A 24499-nucleotide genomic window follows, 5' to 3' on the forward strand; every position below is an offset into this window, starting at 1 on the left:
GCTCATATGCAGTGACTTGACGTGCCTAGAGACGGCGCTCCCATCGGCTTTCTCAAGTGAAGGGGAAGCGTTGAGTGAAGGGACGTTCTAGAATACGGGGGACAATGTCCAAAGAAATATATATATATTAAGGGAAAGAAGTGTATACCTAAGGGCTCGTTTTTCCGTGTTTTAACACAATAATAATGATATCTGACAGATAGTAATGCCAAGTAATGTACAGGGGAAGTTATTAGAACCAATGGAATGTAAATGAGAAGAATGAAAAGTGGATGAAAAAATAACCAGCCGTGAGCAGGAATCGAACTTATGACCTTCGAATAACGCGTTCCATGCTCTAACCACTGAGCTACCACAGCGGCCTTCCCTCCGTCCACTTTTTTGGGCTTATATGTGAATTTAGAAGTAGGAGTGACAGTCAGCGCCATCTATAAGCCAAGCGACGAGTGTGAAAACACTCCTTTATGTGCATGTTTGGCGTCACGTAGCACGTGAACTTATTATGAGCTGGCAGCCGAATAATAGTCCCTCGTATATAACCTAATGACACCAAGTCTGCCAGTACGAGACCCTCGTTTAATGATATAAGATAAAGAAGTGTATTCCTAAGGGCTCGTTTTTCCGTGTTTTAACACAATATTAATGAGATCTAACAGACAGTAATGCCCAGTAATGTACAGGGGAATTTATTAGAACCAATGGAATGTAAATAAGAAGAATAAAAAGTGGATGAAAAAATAACCAGCCGTGAGCAGGAATCGAACCTACGACCTTCGAATAACGATATATATATATATATATATATATATATATATATATATATATATATATATATATATATATATATATATATATATATATATATATATATATATATATTTATATATATATATATATATGTATATATATATACACACAAAAACGCTGTTCTACAATACTGCCTGCAGTTTTCGTTTTCTGAGAATTTTTTTTGTGTTGATGCTCGCGTGTGTGTGTTCGTGCGCATGTATATATATATATATATATATATATATATATATATATATATATATATATATATATATATATATATATATATATATATATATATATATATATATATATATATAGTAGTACTACTACTATATATATATATATATATATATATATATATATATATATATATATATATATATACAGAAAACGCTGTTCTACAATACTGCCTGCAGTTTTCGTTTTCTGAGAATTTTTTTGTGTTGATGCTCGCGTGTGTGTGTTCGTGCGCATGCGTGGGAATACACAGTAGACGTCCTCTGAATTTTAGGCTCTCACCAGCGAGAAGGGTTTGACAAATTTTATCGCAACATTCCTTGACCGGCGGAGGTGAAATGAAAGCATACTTTTCCTTCGTGCGTTGTTGGCTGAATTTGCAGGGAGCATTTGAATAATTTCTTTCAAAACAATATTAATGGTATTTCGGGTTTTACGTTCTAAAACCATAGTATGATTATGAGGAACACAACAGTGGGGGGCTCCGGAAATTTGGACAATCTGGTGTTCTTTAACGTGCGCTGACATCGCCCACTACACATAAGCCTACACCGTTTCGCCTCGATCGAAATGCGACCGCCACGGCCGTGATCGAACCCGCGACCTTCGCTTCAGCAGCCAAGCACCATAACTGCTGCACTACCACAGCGGACACAGTAATTTCTTAAGCCTTGTTGTAGCACGAAAAAGGACAGGGGAACCAGGATGAAACGTACGACACAACTGTGTGTGCCATCCTACGTTTCATTCTGCTGTCATGTCCTTTGCCCCGCTAGCGCGAAACTTCAGGAATGACCCGACAATCACACGTATCACCGGGTTGAGAGTGGATGTAGACTCTGCAATAGAATTATCGTGATGTCAGCGCTTGCCTTTATAGCCAATTCGAAAATTAGTGAGTGTTCTCTTCCATGAAGCAACGGAACTACAAACGTGGTATGAAAAATAAGACATTACACTCTATCTGTGATATCGGACCACTTCGTTAATAGCCGAACTAGCTGAAATACATGCTTAGTAACATGTATTTCACAAGGCAGTAATAACGCGGTCTAGAACGTGCGTTTTTTGCCAGGGTCAGTCATTTCAGCTACATTAAAATAGCTTAAAAAACGAAGATAAAGAAAGCAAGCGCGTTGGTATAACATTCGCGATGGCTCGATACGCTTCTTGTAAAATAGCGGAGCGTCCAGATAGGCCTCTTTGGCTGGAAAAATATCTTTTTCTATCTTTTTTAATGTATACGTTTCGTCGAAGGTACGCCGAAGCGTTATTTTTATTTTGGGGACGTATGCATTATTCTCATTTTGTGTAGGTGCATGCTTATAAGTAGCCTGTCATAACAGATATATAGCTACGTGTAACCTCATCACCGTTCACATGGTACCATTATACGCAAAATTACAATATCACTGGATACATGCGCTGTAGATTATGTGCTTCCCACGAGGCTGCGTTTGTAAAGTAGCGCAGAGGCACCGCAAGTTAATCAATTACGCTTTCCAGCAGTATACCACTGGAAAGAGCAACAATAAAATATCTTTTGTCGTTACCATTCGCTGTACGAAACTAACGATTACCAGGGCGCAATACGCCTCGGTAGTCACAGCTGTCGGCCATGTGTTACAGAACATTTAGGGTCAATACATGTGTATCTTATACTGTCGCCAACAGTGCGCAGCTTGGACTGCTGTGATTACAACGAGAAACAAATATACGCTTAGTTATTTTTGACAAAACTATCAGAAACTAGTGTAGCATATTCGAAGTGGCTGATTCAATGGGTGATACGTTTAAGACTGACTATTTACATTGCCATTACTTCCACGAAAAAATATAAGCACCTGTGAAAGAAGTCATTGACTCATGCCCCTCAGTAGCGTACAGCCGTGCCTTCACCACGGCGGATGCCCTATCCGACCCGCAGAATTACCTTTAAAGTGACCATGCTGTGCTTCTTATGCAGACCAGACAGCGTGGCAACAGTGAAGTAATCATGCGCATGGGCTGAGTGCTTGCCTGCAGCGTGAACCATGCGCTGTAGTCAGTTAAGAAATACCATGCACCGCCGCTATCTCTTTAGCGTATCTCGCATAGGCGTGTTTTCAGCTTTGCGTCAACAGGCGGCGCTAAGATCGGGTGTCGTAAAGCAGTATAAATTTGCTACGCAACCTAGAATATTGTCGGCAGTAAGAAACGGTCTTGTGGGCAATTCGAAGCCGCCGGATAGGGCACTCGCATCGCAACACGTGGGCACAGGTCGTATCGTGCATTGCAATCTTTCAAAAGTCTTGCGTATCGCGTATTTACCGGCGTGCTTTACTTGTTTCGCGTGGGCCTCGGAGATACCGAAGCTACGTTCAAAAACGTTTTGGAGTTTTCCTCTGGTATATACGATAATTTGTAGGCAGCATGACCAATATTACTTTGTTGTTGCTCCTATTTTTAGTCGAGCGGATGCTATGCTGCCCTTTGCCAGATCTTCCAAGGAACGTAGTGTACGCACAAGAAGAGATCCCGAAAAATGTCACTGCTGGCACGGAGGTAAAGTACGCCTGCAAGAAGGGCTTTCAGATGCTGGGCAGGAATCATCGTGTGTGCTTGACCAGTGGCCTCTGGCATCCCCAAGGCCTTCCTTACTGCGTCGCAGATGTGGCGGTGGCCAAGGAGGTGCATTCGTCGCAGCCGCTAAGCGACCCACAGTTGGCCATGGACGGGAACCGAACGACGTGTGGCGTGACGCTCACTCACTTGTCTCCTTGGTTCATGGTTGACCTTCGGTATGCACTGCCCATCAGCCTGGTGAAACTTGACTTGCCAGCTTCCGCCGTCGCAGTCTCATTGATGGTGCGCGTCGGTAACTCGTCCACGGCCTTCCACAACTCGGTGTGTAACGTCTTCAACGGATATGTCAAGCCCGGCCGTTCTCTGTACTTGCCCTGCTCCTCTGCGGACCATGGCCGTTTCGTCAGCTTCCACATCAACGAGTTCGGCTCGCTCTCCATCTGTGAAATTGCCGTGTATTCCGAAGTAGTCGACGTTGAGGACATGGAGGTTACCACCGTTCACTCGTCTGACACGCCTACCCAACCACCCAGCCCTAAAGGTGGCGGGCTTGGACTGAAGGGACTGACGGGCATAGGACTCGGCGTATTCGTGCTAATTGCCCCTATATGTTGCTGCTGTTGCTGCCAGCGGTGTACTAAATGTTGCTTCAAGAGAGCTAGGGTCAACAGAGTTCTCACAGGCGTCGAGAACAACGTGTTCGTGGTGTGCGAACACCCCATGTCTCACATGTACGCGAATTCATGGAACGACCTTCGCCGCGATGGCACTGTTCCTACGGGTGCGAGCGGGGCCACCGCGAGGTTGAAAGACGTTCGCACGCTTTCTCCAGCAGACAGTTTTTCTGACGTGGACCTGAGCAGCCCGTAACGGCAGTGTGTCAAGTTCGCTGTGTGACGCATCACTGAAAGTTCAAGTTTGTTGCTAGCTTTCGCTGCACTCGCAAACTACGTTGCATTCATTTTATTACCATTTATTCATGACATTTTTAATGGAATTAGGAGCATGAGCAGTGTGGTCGCAGAAGCTCGGAATGTTACGTGCGACAGTTTTTACCAAAGTTTTTAGCGTATGATAAATTTGTCCAGCATGCTTGATTTTATGCTTTGTTCCCATTAGACGACAGGGTAGCGCACGTAATGCTTTGTACACTGTTACCACGATAGGATTTTAATCATTTTTTCGGTTGTGCTTGTTGTGCCACACAACAATGCATCTTGTAATAAAAGATGGCGCAGATTTTTCGAGTATAGACTTTGAACAAATGTGATGGGACATGCTTGGACCAAGGTTTACTTATCTCTCATTTCGTCGTTCACTAAACGCCACGGTACGAAGTCTTAACAAGAAGGTATCTCGAACATACTGATTTATTGATTTGTGGGGTTTAACGTCCCAAAACCACCATATGATTATGAGACGCCGTAGTGGAGGGCTCCGGAAATTTCGACCACCTGGGGTTCTTTAACGTGCACCCAAATCTGAGTTCACGGGCCTACATTTCCACCTTCACCGGAAATGTAGCCGCAACAACCGGGATTTGCTCCCGCGACCTGCGGGTCAGCAGCCGAGTACCTTAGCCACTAGACCACCGTGGCGGGGCATCTCGAACATATGTCATTGCCCTGCTGTACTACATTTTGCTATGTTTACTTTTGAACCTTACCTTCTGTTCTGGAGGATTTGCCGCAAATCATGGGAATAAATGAACCTCGAGTGTTTTTTTTTAAAGTGAGATTCGTGTAAGAACTGCAGCAATGATTCATCAACCTGTTTGTTTAGTTAGTCCGGCTCGGTCCTAAGGTAAATGGAAAGCTGGTGTTTAGTATATGATGGCGTCATTGCAGTCGAGTACATCATGATGTTCGAAACCTTACACGAACTACTGAATCACAGGGCAGAAATTTAAGGCTTGTCGCTTTCATCAAAACATGTTGCGCTCAGTAAAGTGTTGAGACTCAAAGTGGTATGAAGTTTCTGTGACTGCCAGCAAGGCGAATGATCATCACGCAGATACACGATGCCCTACCTCTTCTTCGTTCTTGTCGTGTGGTGGCATATTAAACCAATACGAACTAGCCAAGTTCACATGCACTCGTAAACACCAGGAAGAGAGAGAAAGAAAAGCATGGAAGGCGTTTAGATCTTGCTTTCAGTTCAACACGATAACGTTTTCAGGCCCCGTAAGCATTGTCTTCCTGTTCGATAGTCATGCTTCGCTATTTCTTTTTCTTTTTTGAACTCGTCTATCACGATGTGGTGGGAGGAACGTCTAGGCAGCTGATATTGGGCGTGTAAAAATTTTTAACGTCTATGTAGTGGCATGCTTTGTTAGTCCTGTGAGCGATGATAAATTATGAATTGTTGCTCAGTCCTTTGTAACGGCTTGGCAGCACTCGGCTTCCCATTCGCTGCGCAACTTATATGGTGTGATATCTGTTGGGATTCTATATATATATATATATATATATATATATATATATATATATATATGGTACTGCCGTTGATAGGTAACATGTTAACGTAACTCGTTGCATTACACAACAACTGAACAGATTTTTTTTTACTGTTTTTCCGGAGTATAGTTTCAAGCCCTGGCATGAATCTGCAGTACAATACTCGACTGCCAAGCAGAATACCTGGGTTCTATTTTCTATACTAGCTAGAGGAGGAGGATTGAACTATATTCAGTAGAGTGAGCTGACTGCAGAGTCGTTCAATATGGGTGGCGTCTCTAGTCAAGGACGCCTTGGGCCTGAACTAGCAGCTTAGCCCTATTGACCAGACGTCACCGGTCTTCAAGGCTTGAACCTTAATTTTTATTCTTTGCACCCGTCGCAATTTTTTTTGCTCACAAACAACGACACCGACATGACATTTTGTTGGATACGGGTTGTTTAATGCCATTGCGTTAATAAAGAAAGGGTCCATTGATAGTGGGGACTGGGGTTTATTTTTAAACCCCTGGGTATCCTCAAAGTGCTCATAACTTATATCAGCGTGTTTGCATTTCGCCTCCAGGGAAACAAACATTCTCGTGTATCAGCGCTACACTAAGGCTGCTATATCATCGCGGTGACTGATATCAGGCTCAATGACGCAGAGCACACGAGAGCGATCTGTACTATCAGCGTCAAATGATACCCGAACAGCGGCAAGCCTTCGCGATGGTATAGTGCACGCCGTCCATTTGTCAACATGGACAGGCACGCATATAGGCGCAGAACTGTCGTACAGGATGCGCGCGCCTGTCAACGGTGATAAGTTGATAACTGGACGGTGTGCCATTGCGAACGCTTGCCGCTGTTTCGGCTTCATTTGACGCTTATAGTACATTAATGGTCGTCGTCACGGAACCCTTTGCGACGTTACATGTAAAAGAAAAAAAAGGTATTGACGCCGTCGCAAGTGGCCGTGGGGGTGGTGTACATAATTCATTGACGTATATGCGAGGTTTAACGTTCCAAAACCACCATATGATTATGAGAGACGCCGTAGTGAAGGGCCCCGGAAATTTCGACTAAGGGGTTCTTTAACATGAGCCCGAATCTGAGCACACGTGCCTACAGCATTTTCGCCTACATCGAAAATGCAGCCGTCGCAGCCGGGATTCGATCTTGCGACCTGCAGGCCAGCAGAAGAGTACCTTAGCCACTATAGACCACCGCGGCGGGATGATGGTGTATGTTATGGCGTTGCTAACACGTGTGCGGTGGTTTGAACCGCAATTTTATATTTTCCATGCTTTCGCAAATCATGTGGAGTCTTCGCTTCACATCTCCTCTGTGTTAGCGCACGGCTTCTCTGAACAAATAAAGGTGTGCCTGCAAACAGTTCATTATTGGGCATCCGTACTCTGCTGCGTTCGGACGGGCTGTGTTCCGCTTGACGATGAAAGCAAAACGCTAGACGAAGCTATTCCGCGCGATGTTTCTTCCCTGCCTCAAACAAGCACTGAGTACACGGAGTGTCAGAAGCTTAGAGACAACAGCGATACACGAGAAAGAGCGGAACATTTGCGCTGATTCTATAAGGAGCCTTGAATTCAGATTCCCGGCCCCGCCCCACCGCGGTGGTCTAACGGCTAAGGTACTCGGCTGCTGACTCGCAAGTCGCGGGATCGAATTCCGGCTGCGGCGGCTGCATTTCCGATGGAGGCGGAAATGTCGTAGGCCCGTGTGCTCAGATTTGGGTGCACGTTAAAGAACCCCAGGTGGTCAAAATTTTTGGAGCCCTCCACTACGGCGTCTCTCATAATCATATAGTGGTTTTGGGACGTTAAACCCCACAAATCAATCAATCAGATTCCCGGCCCGGTATAAAACGCGGTAACAACATGTACTGAGCAATGCGAGCATGCCAAATTTCTGGCATTGAAAACTTCCTCAGACCTGGTGGTCTGTAAACTTTTAGTGCTGGTTGTGTATCATCTTTACTCTATCCCGCAAGTTTAGAACAAGAATACGTAACTTGACCTAAGTTATTATCTGTCGGCGTAGTCAGTATACGGGCTGCAGTTTGGTTACGTCACAAGTGATGAGTGAACACTTTCGGCCAGCATGCGATAAGGACAGGCAGGCTGCTATCGTGGTCGTCCATTCGAACTGAACCGCAGCCCCCATCAATCTTGGCTGCCCTCTGCAGCGATGGAAATTCTGGTCTAAGTGTAGCAAGGTTAAAAGGGATTTTAAGTGGCTGAAAATGTTAGTGGACGTCACCGAGGCCGTATATTTGAACTACAAGTGCTTCACAGAGCAGCGATAAAAAAGAAAAAAAAGAAAAGAAGAGAGAGGAAAAAAAAACGACATACATACATGCCTCGTACTATCGGCATCAAATGAAACTCGAGCAGCGGAGCGAGGGGCACAAGCCTTATCAATGGCATAGTGCTTGCCATCGACCAGTCATTGGCACAGACAGGCCCGCAGATCTGATGTGGCAGCACTGCGTAATCCCCCTACAGCGCAATATTTCTGTTTGTGTTCCAGGTGTGGTATTTTAAAGGAACAAAAAAAAAAAACAGAGGTTAAACCATTGCAGCCAAGGGCGAGTATTGTAGCACGGTTTGTCATCACGGAGTCCATCATCATGGAATTCCTGGCTAGTTCTGGTTCATAATGCTCGCAATTTCACGCTGTTTCACTTCGTGCCGGTAAAGCAAAACAATCTGCGCTCTCTCTTCCGAAGAAATGTTCGGCATTCCGAGTTAAAGTGAGCCTTTTCAGGTTGGTCTCTCAAAGAAGGGTACAGGTGAAGCAGCGCTGGCGAACGAGATACGACGATCGTTTTAAAATCAACCACAAACCGATGATATTTCTCGTTTTGTTTTATCGTGCCAAGTCATTGATTGCGCTGCGACGCTGAAGTAAAAGCAAGGGATTGCAAGTGATACGATCAACAGCGCTTGGCACGCCCACGATGGCTACCATTACCACCATACGAAAACTAGAGCAGAGACGGAGATAACGCACTCTAGGTGGATCGCGCAGTGCTGCCATACCGGATGTGCACGCCTGTCAATGGTGATGACTGTACGGCCAACACTATACTGTTTCTAATGCTTGCAACACGTGCTCCCCTGTTCGGGTTTCATTTGACGCCGATAGCACGCCCAGCTTCGGTTCGCAAATAGAGATCATTAAGTAAAAGGTAAGCTGCGTGAAAGCGTCACAATATGGTGCTGTGACGTAATCGTGACCATCCAGTAAGCTCGATTCGATAATAAGAGGGTGAGAAGCTGGGACTTTCATGGTTATTTTGATTGATCGCTATGTGGGGTTTAACTAAAATTTGCCACATGATTATGAGAGATGCCGTTGTGGAAGGCTCCGGAGATTTCGACCACCTGGGGTTCTTTAACGTGCTCCCAAATCTGAGCACGCGAGCCTACAGCATTTTCGCGCCCCGGCCGTGTGCTCAGATTTGCGTGCACGTTAAAGAACCCCAGGTGGTCGAAATTTCCGGAACCCTCCACTACGGCGTCTCTGATAATCATATGGTGGTTTTGGGACTTTAAACCCCACAAATCAATCAACGGTCGCAGAAGTCCAAGGACGGGGCACCACTCGCCCCGGTGCGTACAATCAACCCTTGTCTATGGCATTCCAGGTTTAAAAGAGCGCAAGCGCTTTATACATGGTTGAGCACGCCAGTTGACTGTAAGGGCAACGCGTAAGGGTTGCCTGTAAGGGTTAGGCAGATACGCTCAGCAGATTTTCAGCGTCTTATTCATCGCTTGAGAGCAACTCGACAAAACAGGGACACAAATGAACGAGGTGTATTAAAGTAGGCAATTGTCACGTGGTGTTTGTTTTTTCACAGGATTTCTGGATTGATATCGCTTGATTTGGTGTGCTGAGAACTTTCCGTTTGTGTTGCTGTTGACTCGCACTTTCAGCTCCGGTGGGCCACAGCATTCGTAGTAGTGCTTCGAAAAGAATAAAAGTGTTGTCTTGTCGTCTCATTCGCACGTACGTCTTTTGTTATGTTCGTCTCATGCGGACTTATTCTTATGCGCTATGCATTTATGTACCCAGATGTTATTGCTCCTGCGGCTGTGATGTGCTGCTGATGTTACGTGTTCAATATTTGCTACTGCGTATTATTTCGTTTTCTACGTTGCAAATCACTAATTGGTACAGACTACTACATTTACATCCTTCATGAATCGTTTGCTTCAAATCGCATTGAAGGTTCGAATCCTGGCTGTGGCGGCTGCATTTTCGATACAGGCGGAAAGGTTGAAGGCCCGTGTGTTCAGATTAGGGTGCACGTTAAAGAACCCCAGGTGGTCGAAATTTCCGAAGCCCTCCACTACGGCGTCTCTCGTAATCATATGGTTGCTTTGGGACGCTAAAACCCACATATCAATCTAATCGCATTAAAATAAGATGCTATGTAACAATACTATAGACCAATAAAAGAGCTGAGTTTAAAAGAATCACCCTATAGATTCCAATACTTGGGCTTGAAGCCATCATTTTCGTCTTCGTTGTGACTAATGGTGAATTCCCGTATAGTTTTGTTTTTCTGTGGAAACACAAACATTAAGTGGCAATTTACCACTTTGATACACCTCACTCATTCGTGCCCCGGCTTCCCCGTGTAGCACTGTACCGATAAACATGATGCTGGAAAGGCAATAAACAAGCTTGCAAAAGAAAGCAGAAAAACAAAAGAAAGAACTTTTTACAGCATCTGCCATTATTCGCATTACTTGCTTTATTATCTAACTAATGAATGACTTAATGTTATGAACAAGAAAGAAAGCTAAGTGGCAGTTTCGCGTAAGTTTATTCAACGCGACAACACGCCCCGCCGTGGTGGTCTAGTGGCTAAGGCACTCGGCTGCTGACCCGCAGGTCGTGGGTTCAAATCCCGGCTGCGGCGGCTGCATTTCCGATGGAGGCGGAAATGTTGTAAGCCCATGTTCTCAGATTTGGGTGCACGTTAAAGAACCCCAGGTGATCGAAATTTCCGGAGCCCTCCACTACGGCGTCTCTCATAATCATATAGTGGTTTTGGGACGTTAAACCCCACATATCAATCAAATCAACGCGACAACACGTTTTTAGCGTCGCACCGAAGGCGTGTCAGTTCCAATACCAACGGCGTTGCGCATGTGGCATTCATAGGGGGCATGCTGTGAAACGTAAGAAATCTTGTCGGCGATTGTCAACGCCGAAATGACCAGATAAATTTACCTTGTCCGGTCTACTCTCTCTTTCGCCAGCACCAGTGTACGCATCGCGGTGTGTAGTTTGCACACAGTTGCTCAACAGAATGCGCGTACTTGCAGTGCTCACGCGAACGGCGGCAGCGAGAACGCGGCGCCGGGTCCTGCAGAGACGTCCGAGCTTAGCGCGACGGCGCATCCATGTCTTCTTCGCGTTTGGAGGCAAGTGATCGGCTCGTTTGGGAAAACTGAGCCCGTGCGCGTGCATGCGTGTGAATAGCTCGAAAGCGCAACTATGCTGACGACGGCTGCCCCAACGTGCCCGGAGCATCTGCATATTCGTAGTACAATAATAGAATGACCAGCTTTACAAGCAAGCATGCTATGGCAGAATTATGACACAAGGCTTACCAAATTTCACAGTGCACAATTATTCGCGTTTTTACTACATCCTGGTTTTCTGCTGAACGGCTCACCAGTTTGTCGGAGTTGATGATATTTGTCAGGAACACCTCAACTTTCACGTGTGGCTGCTACTACTGCCTCAAGCGATTTATTTTTTGGTTGTGGCTTTATTCTCGCGCCAAGGAGACAAAAAGACTGCTGTCTTCTACTTATTTTAGTGAGGTAAAAATGTGCTTTTATTCCATTCACAGAATGAATGCAGTTGTAAACAATAAATAAAAAATTGATGCATTTACACGTATGTACAAGTTGAGGGGGGGAAAGAGAGCAGAAATGGTGAGAGAGTGACCACGTGGTGTTAGGTGGAATAGCGTCCGGAAGGGAAGAGTCGTCCGCGCCTAGATCAGGTGACCAGTGGTGGGGAAGGAGTCCTACCAGGCGGGAACGTGGTCCACGTGGACAACGGGCTTGATGACCGTCGAGATCTTGGCCACGGGTACCTTGACAATGCCGAACACCGGCTTGTGCACGTACTTGATGCGAGTCACGGGTGCCTTGACGTAACGCACGTCCACCAGCTTGGGTCCATAGTCGAATCCCTCATGGCCGTGACCGTGACCATAGTGGTGGAAATGGTGGTAGTGGCCGCCGCCATGGTGATGGAAACCGGCCAGAGCACACGCCAGCAGAGCCGCCAACACGATCAGCTGCGCCATAGGAAAGGAAGTGAATTAGCGCTGTCTGTTCACAAAGGAAGCTTCTGTTGCATAGCCATGTGTATCCTAAAGCGTATCCTAAAGCGTATAATTTAGAAACAATATTATCAGACTTTATCGTTTAGCCAGAAGTTGAAGTGTGGTAGCGGTTCGGAAAATCACGTGTCATGATTTCCATTTACAGGACCTCCCACAGGCACCAGGAGTTCATCGTGGGGTGCCGTGCCTACGATGGTTAGAGCTAGTAGTTTCATCAATATGTCTAAAAGCATTCTCCTGCTCACTGCTCTGACATGCCCACTGCTCTGACACGACAACAATGTTGTACTGCTGAGAACAACCATGCGAGAGCAATTTTCGGCCTCGTTTGGGACTGGGCACTTGTAAATCTATAAAATGATACTTTTAAACAAGTTAAACAGTCAAATATGATCTTAAGTAAAACGCCTCAGCTTATTCCCCCTCCCCCTTTTTAGTCTACGATCTCGTTTCGATAGACTGCCATTCTCATGCGCACATATAAATATGTCGGTCTCCTTCGTCAAATGGACATTAAAGTCTGGTAACGTAGTCATCACCAAGAAAGAGATTACGAAAAATTGCGGAACGCACTACTACAAAACAGCAGAACTACGTGGCCCATACTGCCTCAAAAGGTGCTGAAACAGCCGGCGCACCAGTATATACTGACTTGGCAGCTGACGTACAAGGTCACGATCAAATTTTAGTACATGTGGCTTAAAAGTACGCGAACCTCTAAAAGCTAGAAATTATACCTTCTATCTTTTTTCTTGAAACGCAAATGCCACGTCTTTGACACGTTCTATCACAGTAACGACCATTGTTGATTTTTTAATAACCTAGAACTTCCCGTACCAAAATGACAGTATCATTGTGAGGCATGCCGTGAAGCGGAGAGGGTAGGGGCAGGGGTGTGAATGAAAATTTACGAATTAGGGTTTTTTAACGTGCACCTAAATTTAAGTACACGGGTATTCCGCGTCCATCGAAACATTGTTGCCGGACGTCAAAACCGTGTCTTCGAGCTTGGTAGCGCGACAACCTATAGCCACTAAGCTGCGTGAAGGTCATTCACTTTCTTATAAAAATCTGTGAGTCATATCAACACATCCTACTGAGCTCATGTGTCGCACATGAAAGCAAGGTGGGAACACGCGTACAAGAGCTGCGAGCTTTATTCTTGCGATCTTACGTATCTTTAAACCATTGACACTAGCAGATTTTGTGCTGTTGTGTGTTACCACGCCTCCTCTGAGTTTAGACCGCCCCCATGACTTACTACTGAAGACCTACAATCGCTGCTACTGCTTAAGGCAACATTCCTCTCTTGGTTACATTCTAGAGCATAACATTAGTAAGCCCTACTGCGGTGGTCTAGTGGCTAAGGTACTCGGCTGCTGACCCGCATGTTGTGGGATCGAATCCCAGCTGCGGCGGCTGTATTTTCGATCGAGGCGAAAATGCTGTTGGCCCGTGTGCTCAGATTTGGGTGCACGGTAAAGAGCCCCACGTGGTCAAAATTTCCGGAGCCCTCCACTGCGGCATCTCCCATATTCATATGGTGGTTTTCGGCCGTTAAACTCCACATATCAATCAATCAAATCAACCATGAAGGACCCAGCTTCCCACCCTCTTAGTATCGAATCGAGCTTACTGGATGGCCACGATTACGTCACAGCACCATATTGGGATGTGATTCAAGTAAAATGGTCAATGAGTACAAGATCTCTTGGGATTTGACAAATTTCATTTTTCTGATGAAAGTCACGCGTTACTCCTTCATTCTTTCTGTATCTAATCATTTTCCGAGTGTGTCAATACTTTTTACGTCTCTTATTACGGAACTTCTTTTAAGACGCGTATACGGAAGTACTATACGCTTCCTATTTGAGTCTATGCGCTACTCAGTAGAATAATATTTCAGCTGAATTGGTATTGCGGATGCAGAACTTATCAGGTTCAATTTGAAACTTGATGGCTTTTTTACTGCTGCGGGTAGTTGTCATACACGGCACGTAAATGTTTTTGAGTCTCTGTGCTAATGATGAGATACACTGCAGCAAAACGTATCCATTGTCGACTAGGTCCTCGCGGTTCCTGTGGAGAACATACGTTTACAGAACGCAAGTCTGAATTAATAGACCCGGGGTCTATCTGTCCACCATGGTGACAAGGATGGGAAGCCAGACAGCAGCTGGTGAAGGCCAATGCACTGGTTAAAAACGTGTCCGCATGCACGGCTCAGCTATAGGAGCTGACAACACTGTTCTCGGGGCAGAGTCGGCGTGCAGTCTCCGACGAGGAGTGGTCAAGCTCCGTGGTCGGAGACTACATCCGCTGGGGGCAGTTCTTTGCACTGTTTGTACCGTACCATGAGAGATAGCGCGAAAACCATGCAACGCCACGGACGATGCACTACTCACGTGCGAGTTCATGGTGTGCTTGCCGATCTCTTTGGACGAAAGACGGTGACCATGACCGGGCCAGCCGTCGCTTTTATACCAAGTTCAGTGGGGAGAGGGCAGAGCGATGAGGAACAGCCAGACACTGACCTAGAAGAAGGGGGGAGGGCCGTTCTCCCAAGGCCGCCCCATCACTTTCGATTTATTTTCTCACGCGGAAGCTTCGCCCCTTCCTGCATCCCGAACGTCGCGGGGAAAGAGATAGCCGCCGTCGCTACTTTGCTTTTCTTTCCACGGCCCGCCATGGCTAGGCCTGCGCGCAAACGGAAAGGATCCGAGGGAGCCCGCCCGTGTTTCTATAATTTACCCTTATCTGCGCACATCGTGGCCGTGATGCGCCGTGCTCGATTCTCTTCTCACACAATCGCCCTCTCCAAGCACTCGCTCGCCGCGTCTGCACCGGTTGGCGAGGCGGCCACCTCTCATCTTCCCACCTTGCTTCTTGGAGTAGAAGACCACGGACGATACAGCAAGTAGTAAATTTTGCGCGCCATTTCCCCATTCACGGCTTATATACACGCCAACCGCGCCGCTATCGGCCTACCATAAACTCGCTCGTAAGGTGGAGGTAGTGTTTGTTCTTTTCTTCTCAGGCGTATAGGAGTATGAGGGGGGGGGGGAGCTTCAAAGAGAACTGCAAATGTTGCGATAGACGCCTTAGTCGTCTTTTCTTTAATTATTTCTCTCGTCACGTTGAACCAGGGAGACCCTCAATTGACAACTCTTGCTTTACGTTTTTATTGCTCAAGCTCCGAGTGGTAAGCTGCTATCAGAGAACGATTGAGAAAAGCCAGCTGTATGTTAGATGATGTGGCACAAGCAGCTCTCTCTAGTGGGCGTGATCTTTGGTTCTGAATAGAAGAAAAACAATATTTAGCGGTGGATTTTCAGCAAGCATGAGTAGATATCCAAGACATGTATGTTATCCCTTCGTGGTGGTCTATAATGGCACTCGACTACTAACCCGGAGGTCGCAGGATCGAATCCCGGCTGCGACAGCAGCATTTTCAATGGAAGTGAAAATGTTTGAAACTCGTGTACTTGGATTTAGTCACAGGTCAGTGAACTTGCTTATGAGTCGTCTCACTCGGACTCATTCAGTCTCAGATTGAGCCATAAGTCTGAGTGAGTCCAGTTGAAGAAAAATTTCGTGCGTTTGGGTCCGAGTGAGTGCGGCCCAGGAAAGTTTTGATGAGTCTGAGTCCAAGTGAGTCCCAAGCACAAGATATATTTCTTGAGTGAGTCTTCGTGAGTTACAACTTTTGTTTACCGATCTATGGTCCTATCTACTCATTTTCAGCCTTACCTGAAATTACATGTACAGTCACATCTACTCACACGTATTCCAAAGCAGTATCATTCATAACCTATTTCAATATTTATTCATGAGACATGAATCACGTTAGGGGGATGCCTTGAGCTCCCATTCAACCCATAGTCTTCTAGTAAAATTCCTGATAAATATATCTTATGTTGTCATCTCGCTAAAAAAATGTCCTTACTTACTGGTTTTCAACCGCTTATAATTCGTATTAGAAGGCCCTATATCAAAATGCGCCAAGAAAAGTACCGATTACGTGGGATATTGCTGTTGAAGAGCATTGACAGCATGGCTGAGAAAGCTAATTCTGGATTAACGAACTTATCAGTCGACTTACTCGGACTCACTCAGACTCACTCAGAGTCAGATCGAGCTGTGAGTCTGAGTTTTAGTGAGTCCAGGTTAGTGATATTTCAGTGAGTGTAAGTCCGAGTGTGTCCTGCTTAGAAAAATTTCGGTGAGTTTGAGTGAACTCAAGTGCCAAATAAACTTCATGAGTGAGCCTAAGTCATCTCCACAAGTATAGCCGACCTATGGATTCAGGTGCACGTCAAAGAACCCCAAGTGGTTGAAATTTTCGGAGTCCTCCACTATACTCTTTTAATAATACTATGGTTTTGGCACATTATTATTATTATTGTTATATTATTATTATTATTATTATTAAGGCACGTATGTAGGTACGAAAGGCGTGCAGCACTATGGCAGTGATGCTTTGTTTTTCTTGAAATTCCGATAGATTGCACGTTTACGCCATGATATGATTACGAGGCATGATGCACTGGGGGACTGAGCATTCATTTTAGCCCTCGAACATGCTTTTAAAAAACAGTATTAATGTATAGGTTTAAAAGTAAAACCTAATGTTTTAAAGTCTGCATTTAGTGCCTTTCGAAATGGGACCAAAGCAGCTGAGAAATGGATCGGTGGCCTCATGCTTAGTAGGGGAGCGACATCGCGCTAAGCCGTCGCAGCAGCTGAGTACAATCTTGAGGCGTAACTTGTAGACAAAAAGTCGCACAAATAGAAACTACTTCTGGTTTCCATTCTTGTCTTTATGTGCATTCTCTGTCTCTCTTCGTGCTGTGGCCTCATCCCTCTATGGGCGGTGATGTACAAAGAAATGTTGCGGCGCTTCTAGATACGGAAACCACACACTGGAGCTTCCTGAAACGCTGTATAGTTGTCGGCCATCCGGGAAGGCCGTGCTCTCATAGTTCGAGGTCATCGAAGGGTACAGGGCGGAAAAATGTGGCGCCGGGAGAAAAAATACACAAAAGAAACAAAAATGGAATGCACAATCCCTGTCACAGAGTTACTACTTCTAGTAGGGGTTAATTTGCTGACAGCCACAGTTTACTCAAATAAATATTGAATTCGGACTAACTGAAGATGGTCAAAATGAATGCTAATGTGTGAGATAATTTAGCTGTTTTAGAACAATCACAATAAGAAATGACAAAATAACCCAGGCTTTCTGGCTAAACAAGCTGAAGTGGAACTTTTTTCGGAACAATTCTTGTTTGAAAGGGGCGGTTGGTGAGCATGTATGACGGAAAAGATGTAACCACGTGACACAAGCAATGAGTTATTTTTAGCCCCATGACACACGAAGAATTCAGTTGTGCCGCCTTCGATGCATGGAAATGGCATATTCTGCTTGAATATTAGCGCGAACAATTGTGAGAAAAATTAGCGCAGCTTGCACTGAGTCACACAAGGCTGGATCTAAGGAGAGCTCGTGGGCCGGGCTCCTGCCTTGGCTAGGCTTTTACCTTTTCACCTGTCTCTTTTCTCCCCCTTACTATAGTTCATACTATAGTTGTATCGTGTGATTATTGAGTGCAAGCGACTGACTTCACTTCCATTTGTAAGTATTCGACTGCGCGATCGGGGATAGCAGCACGTAGCCGAAAATCACCAAATTCAAATAGGCTCAACAATTATTGGTGACATTCCACCTGTTTTAGGAAGAAATAAGTGACGAAGGGAAGATAGCACCCGTAGAAAGGGTAATGAAGGCAGAAAACAAACCAGCCTCTTGACTTTAAACTTGGAGTGGTTTACGCGCGTAGGATTTCCTTTAACAGTGGAGGCGACCTTCATGCCGTTGTTCAATTCAGCAAATGTTTTATGAAATGGCGAATCGTATAGAGAATCACATGGTTAGAAAGCTGAGCGCACAAGCGAATATAAATAAGAAGTGTGTATTGCGCGAGGTCAGCTTTTGTTTTCTTATGATAAAAAATAAAACGGAAGAAAATATGCTATTTTCGCGCTAGATGTGGTCCATGACTTTGACATAGCGAGGGTCACTTACCATTGGGCTAGCGTGTCTATATCGTAACTGCCGCTTTAGAATAAGACAATTTTTGAGTGCCTGAAGCTGTGCTACCTCATGGGCTTCAGAAGTTAGCGCCTGTTTCGTTACTCCTCTGAGCCGCTATATACTACAAATACTTTCGCCCATGCTTGTCCCAGTCGTTCCTCGTCGTTGATGGATTTTTGCATCCCAAAACCTTGATGTGAAGGACGCCGAGGGATCTGGACACTGGCCTGCCCAGATGCCTCGTTCCCAGAACGCGCCATCGAGTTCTGCCGAGCACTCCATCCCTCATAGTGGGTATGTGCCATTAGCAATAGGTGAACAACAACAACAACAACAACACTCATAGTGTTGCTCCAGGACCCGGCGGCATCACCGGTCGGCGATCGGCTCCGCGACAGCCACAAGATTCTAGCCGTTCAAGCGGCCCCCACTTATCTGCCTCCACGAAGTCCGTTAATAAAGGGAGGCAGTTCTACCACCCTTTTCTGCTTTAGTGCCCTTTCCTTGTGAACCACAGCGCGCTCGGCGTAAACAAAGCTGAATAAACGTGGTTTAATTCATTCATTCCTCTTTGCGTTAGTTATCCAACAGTATACGATGTCCTTCCACTGATATTTCGCTTTCTTTCTCTGCTTCTTTTGGCATATTATTTCTGGCTGAACGCTAACGAACGAACATAAAGAAATTGTACAGAATCGCTATATATAAGCGAGCAATATATTGAGCGCATGACAGGGACTCAAGATTTAATTAGTTCCAAAAGTACTACCAGTCTACAACATGTAAATGTATGCAAAAGTGAGAAAAAGTGCAATTCATAGCCGTTCGCGCGTAACAAAACAAGCGACAACGTACACTGTCAACTAAGTAGAGTTGTTTCATAAAACTGAGAAACCACCACAATAATCTACGTGAAGAAAAATAGTTATCAAATACACAAACAGTAAAAGAAACAAAAAATGTTTACTTCTTCATAAAGTGGTAAACTTGGAGACAACATAACTTCCTTATAAAACGGTAAACATTGAGATGAAAGACTGCTGCCGGAAAAAGATCAAAAGTTAATTTGCCATAACTATTTCACCATAGGGTATAACAAAAGCTGGGTATTGGACAAGGCACCTAAGTGGTATACTTGTCACGAATTGATAATATGAGCTTGACGAAAAGAACAGAAACAGGTCAGCGTGTTTCAAGCTGACTCAAAAAGAGAATTCGAGCTGTGATTCTACTCATACAAATTAGTTTTAAGAAGTTTAAGAGAAAGCAGAAACAGAATTTATGTTTCGAATAGCACACACATGTAAAGATTTTTGTAAAGCTCTCGTAAGAGTTCTACAGAACAGTGAAACAGTGAAACTTTCCACCCAAACGACGTTGCCTCTTGTGCAAAGTCGAATGAAATCGCCGATCACGAGCTGCTGCGTTAGAGTGTATCTTTATGAAGTGATCGGGTAGGCAATGATAGCTGTGCTGACAGCCTCTCTCATAGCTAATTTACACGTCAAATAAAATTTGGATCACCAGGCGATCAATAGCACCTTGCACTTCAAGTGCATATAGGTTCCTCAGTGAACTAAAAAAGTCATCGTTGAAAGTGGTGAGTACGACACAATAAAGGAAAGACTTGAGGATTGGAGGTATGCGTAAAGAGTAATGTAGAGCAAGAAAATAGTAGATCAAAAAGGACGAACAACGCTGTGCGAAGTAGGAACAACCTTGTTGAGGAAGTCTGACATTCGGAAGATGGGAATAGTCTTAAGCAGGATGCCAAGAATGATGGTGATGTGACAAGAAAACGCAAGAGCTTTAAATGGTATGCGAAGAGTAGCAGTGAATCGTTGGACGTTGAGCAAATTTTGGAGAAGGAAGTCTCACGTAATTTGGACACGTAATAAATGAGAACAAGCGCTGCCTCAGCAAGAATACAGTGACCATGCAAATTAGGTCATCCGAATGAGAGGCAGCGCAAAAATATCTGAACTGTTCTCACCATCATGGCTATTTTCAGCTCAATGGTACGATATACGAAGATCCAAGGCAGTGCCATTACTATCAGTTAATATATATTGCTAGCTTCCGCAGTCTGTATGTATGCCTAACCCCCAGTCTTACGGATAAATAACGAGTTCGCAAATGGCACCCTTAGTGCGCAGATTCTTCGAGCATACATGGAATGTCAGTGAGAAAAAATCGTGTTGCTTTTTATTGCGATATAAATTATATGGACACTCCATATACATTCATGCCGTCACTATCGGTGTCGCCGACATGACCATATAAAGCACTAATTGATTACATCGGCTGACGCGTCGTACGTTCTATATGCTCATAAAAGCTTTCGAGTCTGCAGAGGGACGCAAGTCAGATAGAAATGAAATGTTCTGGCCAACTTCGTAGGGGCGAAGGAGCTTGAAGGAGGGGGTGCTGCGTCGATCACTTATAGAACGGCGTTTGCAAGCGCACTGTTTTAACAGGGATCACTATGCGGCTCATATCCTTGTAGATGCTGTGCTGTCACTGCTTCCTTCGCGTTGAAGCGACAGACAGCACGAGAACAACATAGCTTCCTCGAGCAGTCGCATTCACTACGCAGCGTTTGCAGCAGTTACGCCAGACCGGATCTTTAAGGGCTTAGTTGCTAATGTTGATGCGTATAGCAGTTCAATTTATTCCCATAGCGTTCACTACTTCACGTCACCTTGATTGATCGTCATCAACTGATTTTTCAAAAAATAAAACGGTAGCCAACACACTTAGACGGCACAACTTAATCAAATTGAGCTAGTTCCGTTGCTTCTTTATCGCCCATGTCAGCTTGTCGTAACATTATTATTAAGTACGTCTGTAGCAGAGGTTGGCACTGTGAGTGATGCCAGCTACTCCTTCATCCTTAGCCTGAAAGTACGAAGACAGGCTGACTCGAACAAAATGCGAAAATAAATGGAAATAAAAATGGTGATGCAAACACTCATACTTCACAATTATGCTTAATGCAGTGTAGCGTAGTAATTTTCATTTAGCACTTCCGCGTTTCCCATTCACTTCATATCAAATGCACCTCTGCAGTTCCTGAGATGCATTATAAAGTGCGCCGAGAAAGCTTTCGTGAAATCCAAGTTTGCCTTTGCGATGAGTTTTTTGGTTTGAAGTTACACCGCAAACTCAAAATTTTTACCTGCCGAACTCTGCTTTGCTGATGAGGCATAGATGAACAGAATATTTGTGGCGCAACAGAGAACAGAAATAAAAAAAAAAACGAGAGAAGACAAAATAGGGTGCCCCATCCTGTCTTTTCTCGTGCTTTTTTTCCTTGTCTCTGTTGTACCACCAATTTTTTTTTGATAAAATATGCACAAACTCACCTAACGTGTCACTCTCTTTCAGGCACGCTTAAGTAGAGGTGGTATTCGAAGATCGTGAGGTCGGATTGGGGGGGGGGGGGACAGCTTTGTATACATTTAAATTTTTGGTATTGCGAAGAATAGGCATACTTTGTTTCTTTACATCCTCCAAAAAGCGCTTCAGCAAGGTAAGATATATACAAAACTAACTACCATTTAGGACTACTTAGTTGAATGGCTGCCAGTGTTATTTATATTAGGGCATAATTATTCAACAGCATGAGGACGCAAAGCACATTGTTTGTTAATTGTGTAGTCACTCCAACATGCCCAACTGCCCCTACTTTTGCTTGATTTGAGCGTTCTAGAAGAAACCGGTTGTGAAAAATCAAATTGCTATGGGGAACCTATGTCCAAGTTTGGGCCCGACGTTCGCGTGGCTGCTTTTTGTGAGGACAAGCGCTGCCGGCCAAGGTGCTTTGTCACCAGACTCGGCAGCGGCTGCTGCAAGGACATGTGCGCACATGCGCTTCTCATTACGTACGGAGCCGCGATAGTCTGTGATTGTTCCTTCGTGACGCATCACAGATGCAATCCGAGAGCTCTGCGCGTGCACGAAAGCTGGGGCGGAAGTGTTGTATCTAAAGGAGTGTCGTGGATATTCCCAGGTACAATGAGTGCAGCGGCGTCGCTCGACCTTGCTTTGGGAGTTTCATTATCCCGGCTGCAGCGGCTGCATTTCCGATGGAGGCAAAAACGCTGTGGGCCCGTGTGCTTCGATTTGGGTGCACGTTAAAGAAACCCAGGTGGTCTAAATTTCCGGAACCCACCACTATGGCGTCTGTCATACTCATATGGTGGTTTTGGGACGTTGAACCCCACATTTCAATCAATCAATCAATCAATCAATCAATCAATCAATCAATCAATCAATCAATCAATCAATCAATCAATCAATCAATCAATCAATCAATCAATCAATCAATCAATCAATCAATCAATGGGAGTTTGATGTATATGTGTGGTTTAACGTCCCGAAACCACCATATGATTATGAGAGACGCCGTAGTGGAGGGCTCCGGAAATTTAAGCCACCTGGAGTTCTTTAACGTGCACTCAAATCTAAGCACACGGGCCTACAGCATTTTCATCTACATCGAAAATGCAGCCATCGCAGCCGGGATTCGATCCCCGCGACCTGCGCGTCAGCAGCCGAGTACCTTAGCCACTAGACCACCGCGGCGGGGCAGCTGCTTTGGAAGCCTATTACAATGTGTAAATACCCAGCAAAAATAATTTTCGAAGCTTGAAAGCCCCTCCCCCCCTCCAAAAAAAAACAAAACACACGAACAGATCGAGAACAAACTCATCATAATCATCATCATCATGATCAGCCCATCGCATTGCAAAGGCCTTTCTCATGTGCCACCTAGGGGCTTTACAATCAACCTGTCTATCGCACCCCCTGGGGAAAGCGTTCGGAAGCAAGTGTGACTCAAGCAGCGCCACCCATCATGTAGCGTCGCATCACGACCACATCATGAACTAAGGTGGACCGATGGCTTTAGTTAGAAACGCGTGTTTATGGAATTGAAAAAAATAAAAAATGCGTTGCACACACAAAGTGCTAACGCACCTTATCCTTAAAAAAAAAGAGAGAGACGTTTCTGCACCGTACTGCGATATATCGAGGCCTCACGTATCCAGTTATTACGTTTCATTTTGATTATCAATATTTCAAAAACTTCCCGAGCACTCGCGTCCTTCCTACGTTCCAGTATTTTAATATGCTGAAACTGTGGCTTGAATATACAGACTGTGCAGTTAGTGGGCTAAGAGCCATTTCATTATTTTAGATAGACAGCTGGTCTTCTGGTGCGCGGTACTTTACGGTGTGGCCTGTCTGGCCCAATAAGATTTGAGCAGGAAAGAGGAATCTCATAAACCACAGCCACGTCACGTAGCACCACAGGCTTGACATGCTTCTTGCCACAAAGGGTAGCACGCTCCTCTCCACACGAAATTCGTGAGCACAACCATGAGACCTTCTTAAATGCAGAAAACAGCATGCTGACTCCGTGGTGGTGAGCAACTTTCTTCAGGTTGTGTGTCACCCGGCGTAAACAGAAGAAAGTAAATGAAAATACGCGCCCATGCACATTTCGAAACGACGTTTGCGATAACGTTATTGATGAGTTGTTGTTTCATTTTACATAAAAAGGAGCGTACCTTGAAGTATTCGTTTCGCAGGACTGTGTCTCGAAGAAGTGTGCAATGAAACCACGGCCTACAATGGCCACAGTAATATTGCATTATAACATTTCTGACACGTTGTATTTTTTGCATCGGCAGACCATGTCATGTATCGTTGAAATCGGCGTGACGTTACCACGTTTTTTTATTCGTGGTGTTTGTGGTGATTTGCATGGCTTTACTAACACAGAACAACTAAACGCGTCATATATGCAAGAGTGCTTTTCCCGTGCCGCATACCTCAGCAGCGCTCGGCAGCATTTGCTTAATTTGTGTACGCTACTTTTGTTGCCCAGCTCGACGAAATTCAGGAATCGGCCCTCCCCCCTTCACTTCCATAGCTCCATCTCCAGCACTGAAAGCTATATGGCTATTTAGA

The 24499-nt window shown here is 45.1% G+C and overlaps 2 protein-coding genes across 2 annotated transcripts; one reads left to right on the plus strand and one right to left on the minus strand.

The window, feature by feature from the left end:
• Window positions 1-3193: 3193 nt before the first annotated feature.
• LOC119177095 (uncharacterized) lies at window positions 3194-4833 on the plus strand. The gene has a single exon (XM_037428480.2). It carries the CDS (start codon window positions 3442-3444, stop codon window positions 4462-4464), a length of 1023 nt encoding a protein of 340 aa, XP_037284377.2. The 5' UTR covers window positions 3194-3441; the 3' UTR covers window positions 4465-4833.
• A 7044-nt stretch (window positions 4834-11877) lies between these two features.
• Window positions 11878-14888, minus strand: LOC142775850 (uncharacterized). The gene is made up of 2 exons (XM_075878099.1): window positions 14835-14888; window positions 11878-12381 (listed from the first exon to the last, which is right to left on the minus strand). The coding sequence occupies exons 1-2, from the start codon at window positions 14844-14846 to the stop codon at window positions 12106-12108; spliced, it is 288 nt and encodes a 95-aa protein (XP_075734214.1). The 5' UTR covers window positions 14847-14888; the 3' UTR covers window positions 11878-12105.
• Window positions 14889-24499: the final 9611 nt, after the last annotated feature.

The sequence above is a fragment of the Rhipicephalus microplus genome, chromosome X (genome assembly GCF_043290135.1).
Source record: "Rhipicephalus microplus isolate Deutch F79 chromosome X, USDA_Rmic, whole genome shotgun sequence".
Lineage (NCBI taxonomy): Eukaryota > Metazoa > Arthropoda > Arachnida > Ixodida > Ixodidae > Rhipicephalus > Rhipicephalus microplus.

Bases quoted from the DNA above. Each gene is read 5' to 3' on its own strand.
- LOC119177095 (XM_037428480.2), top strand. From the start codon at position 3,442: ATGACCAATATTACTTTGTTGTTGCTCCTATTTTTAGTCGAGCGGATG.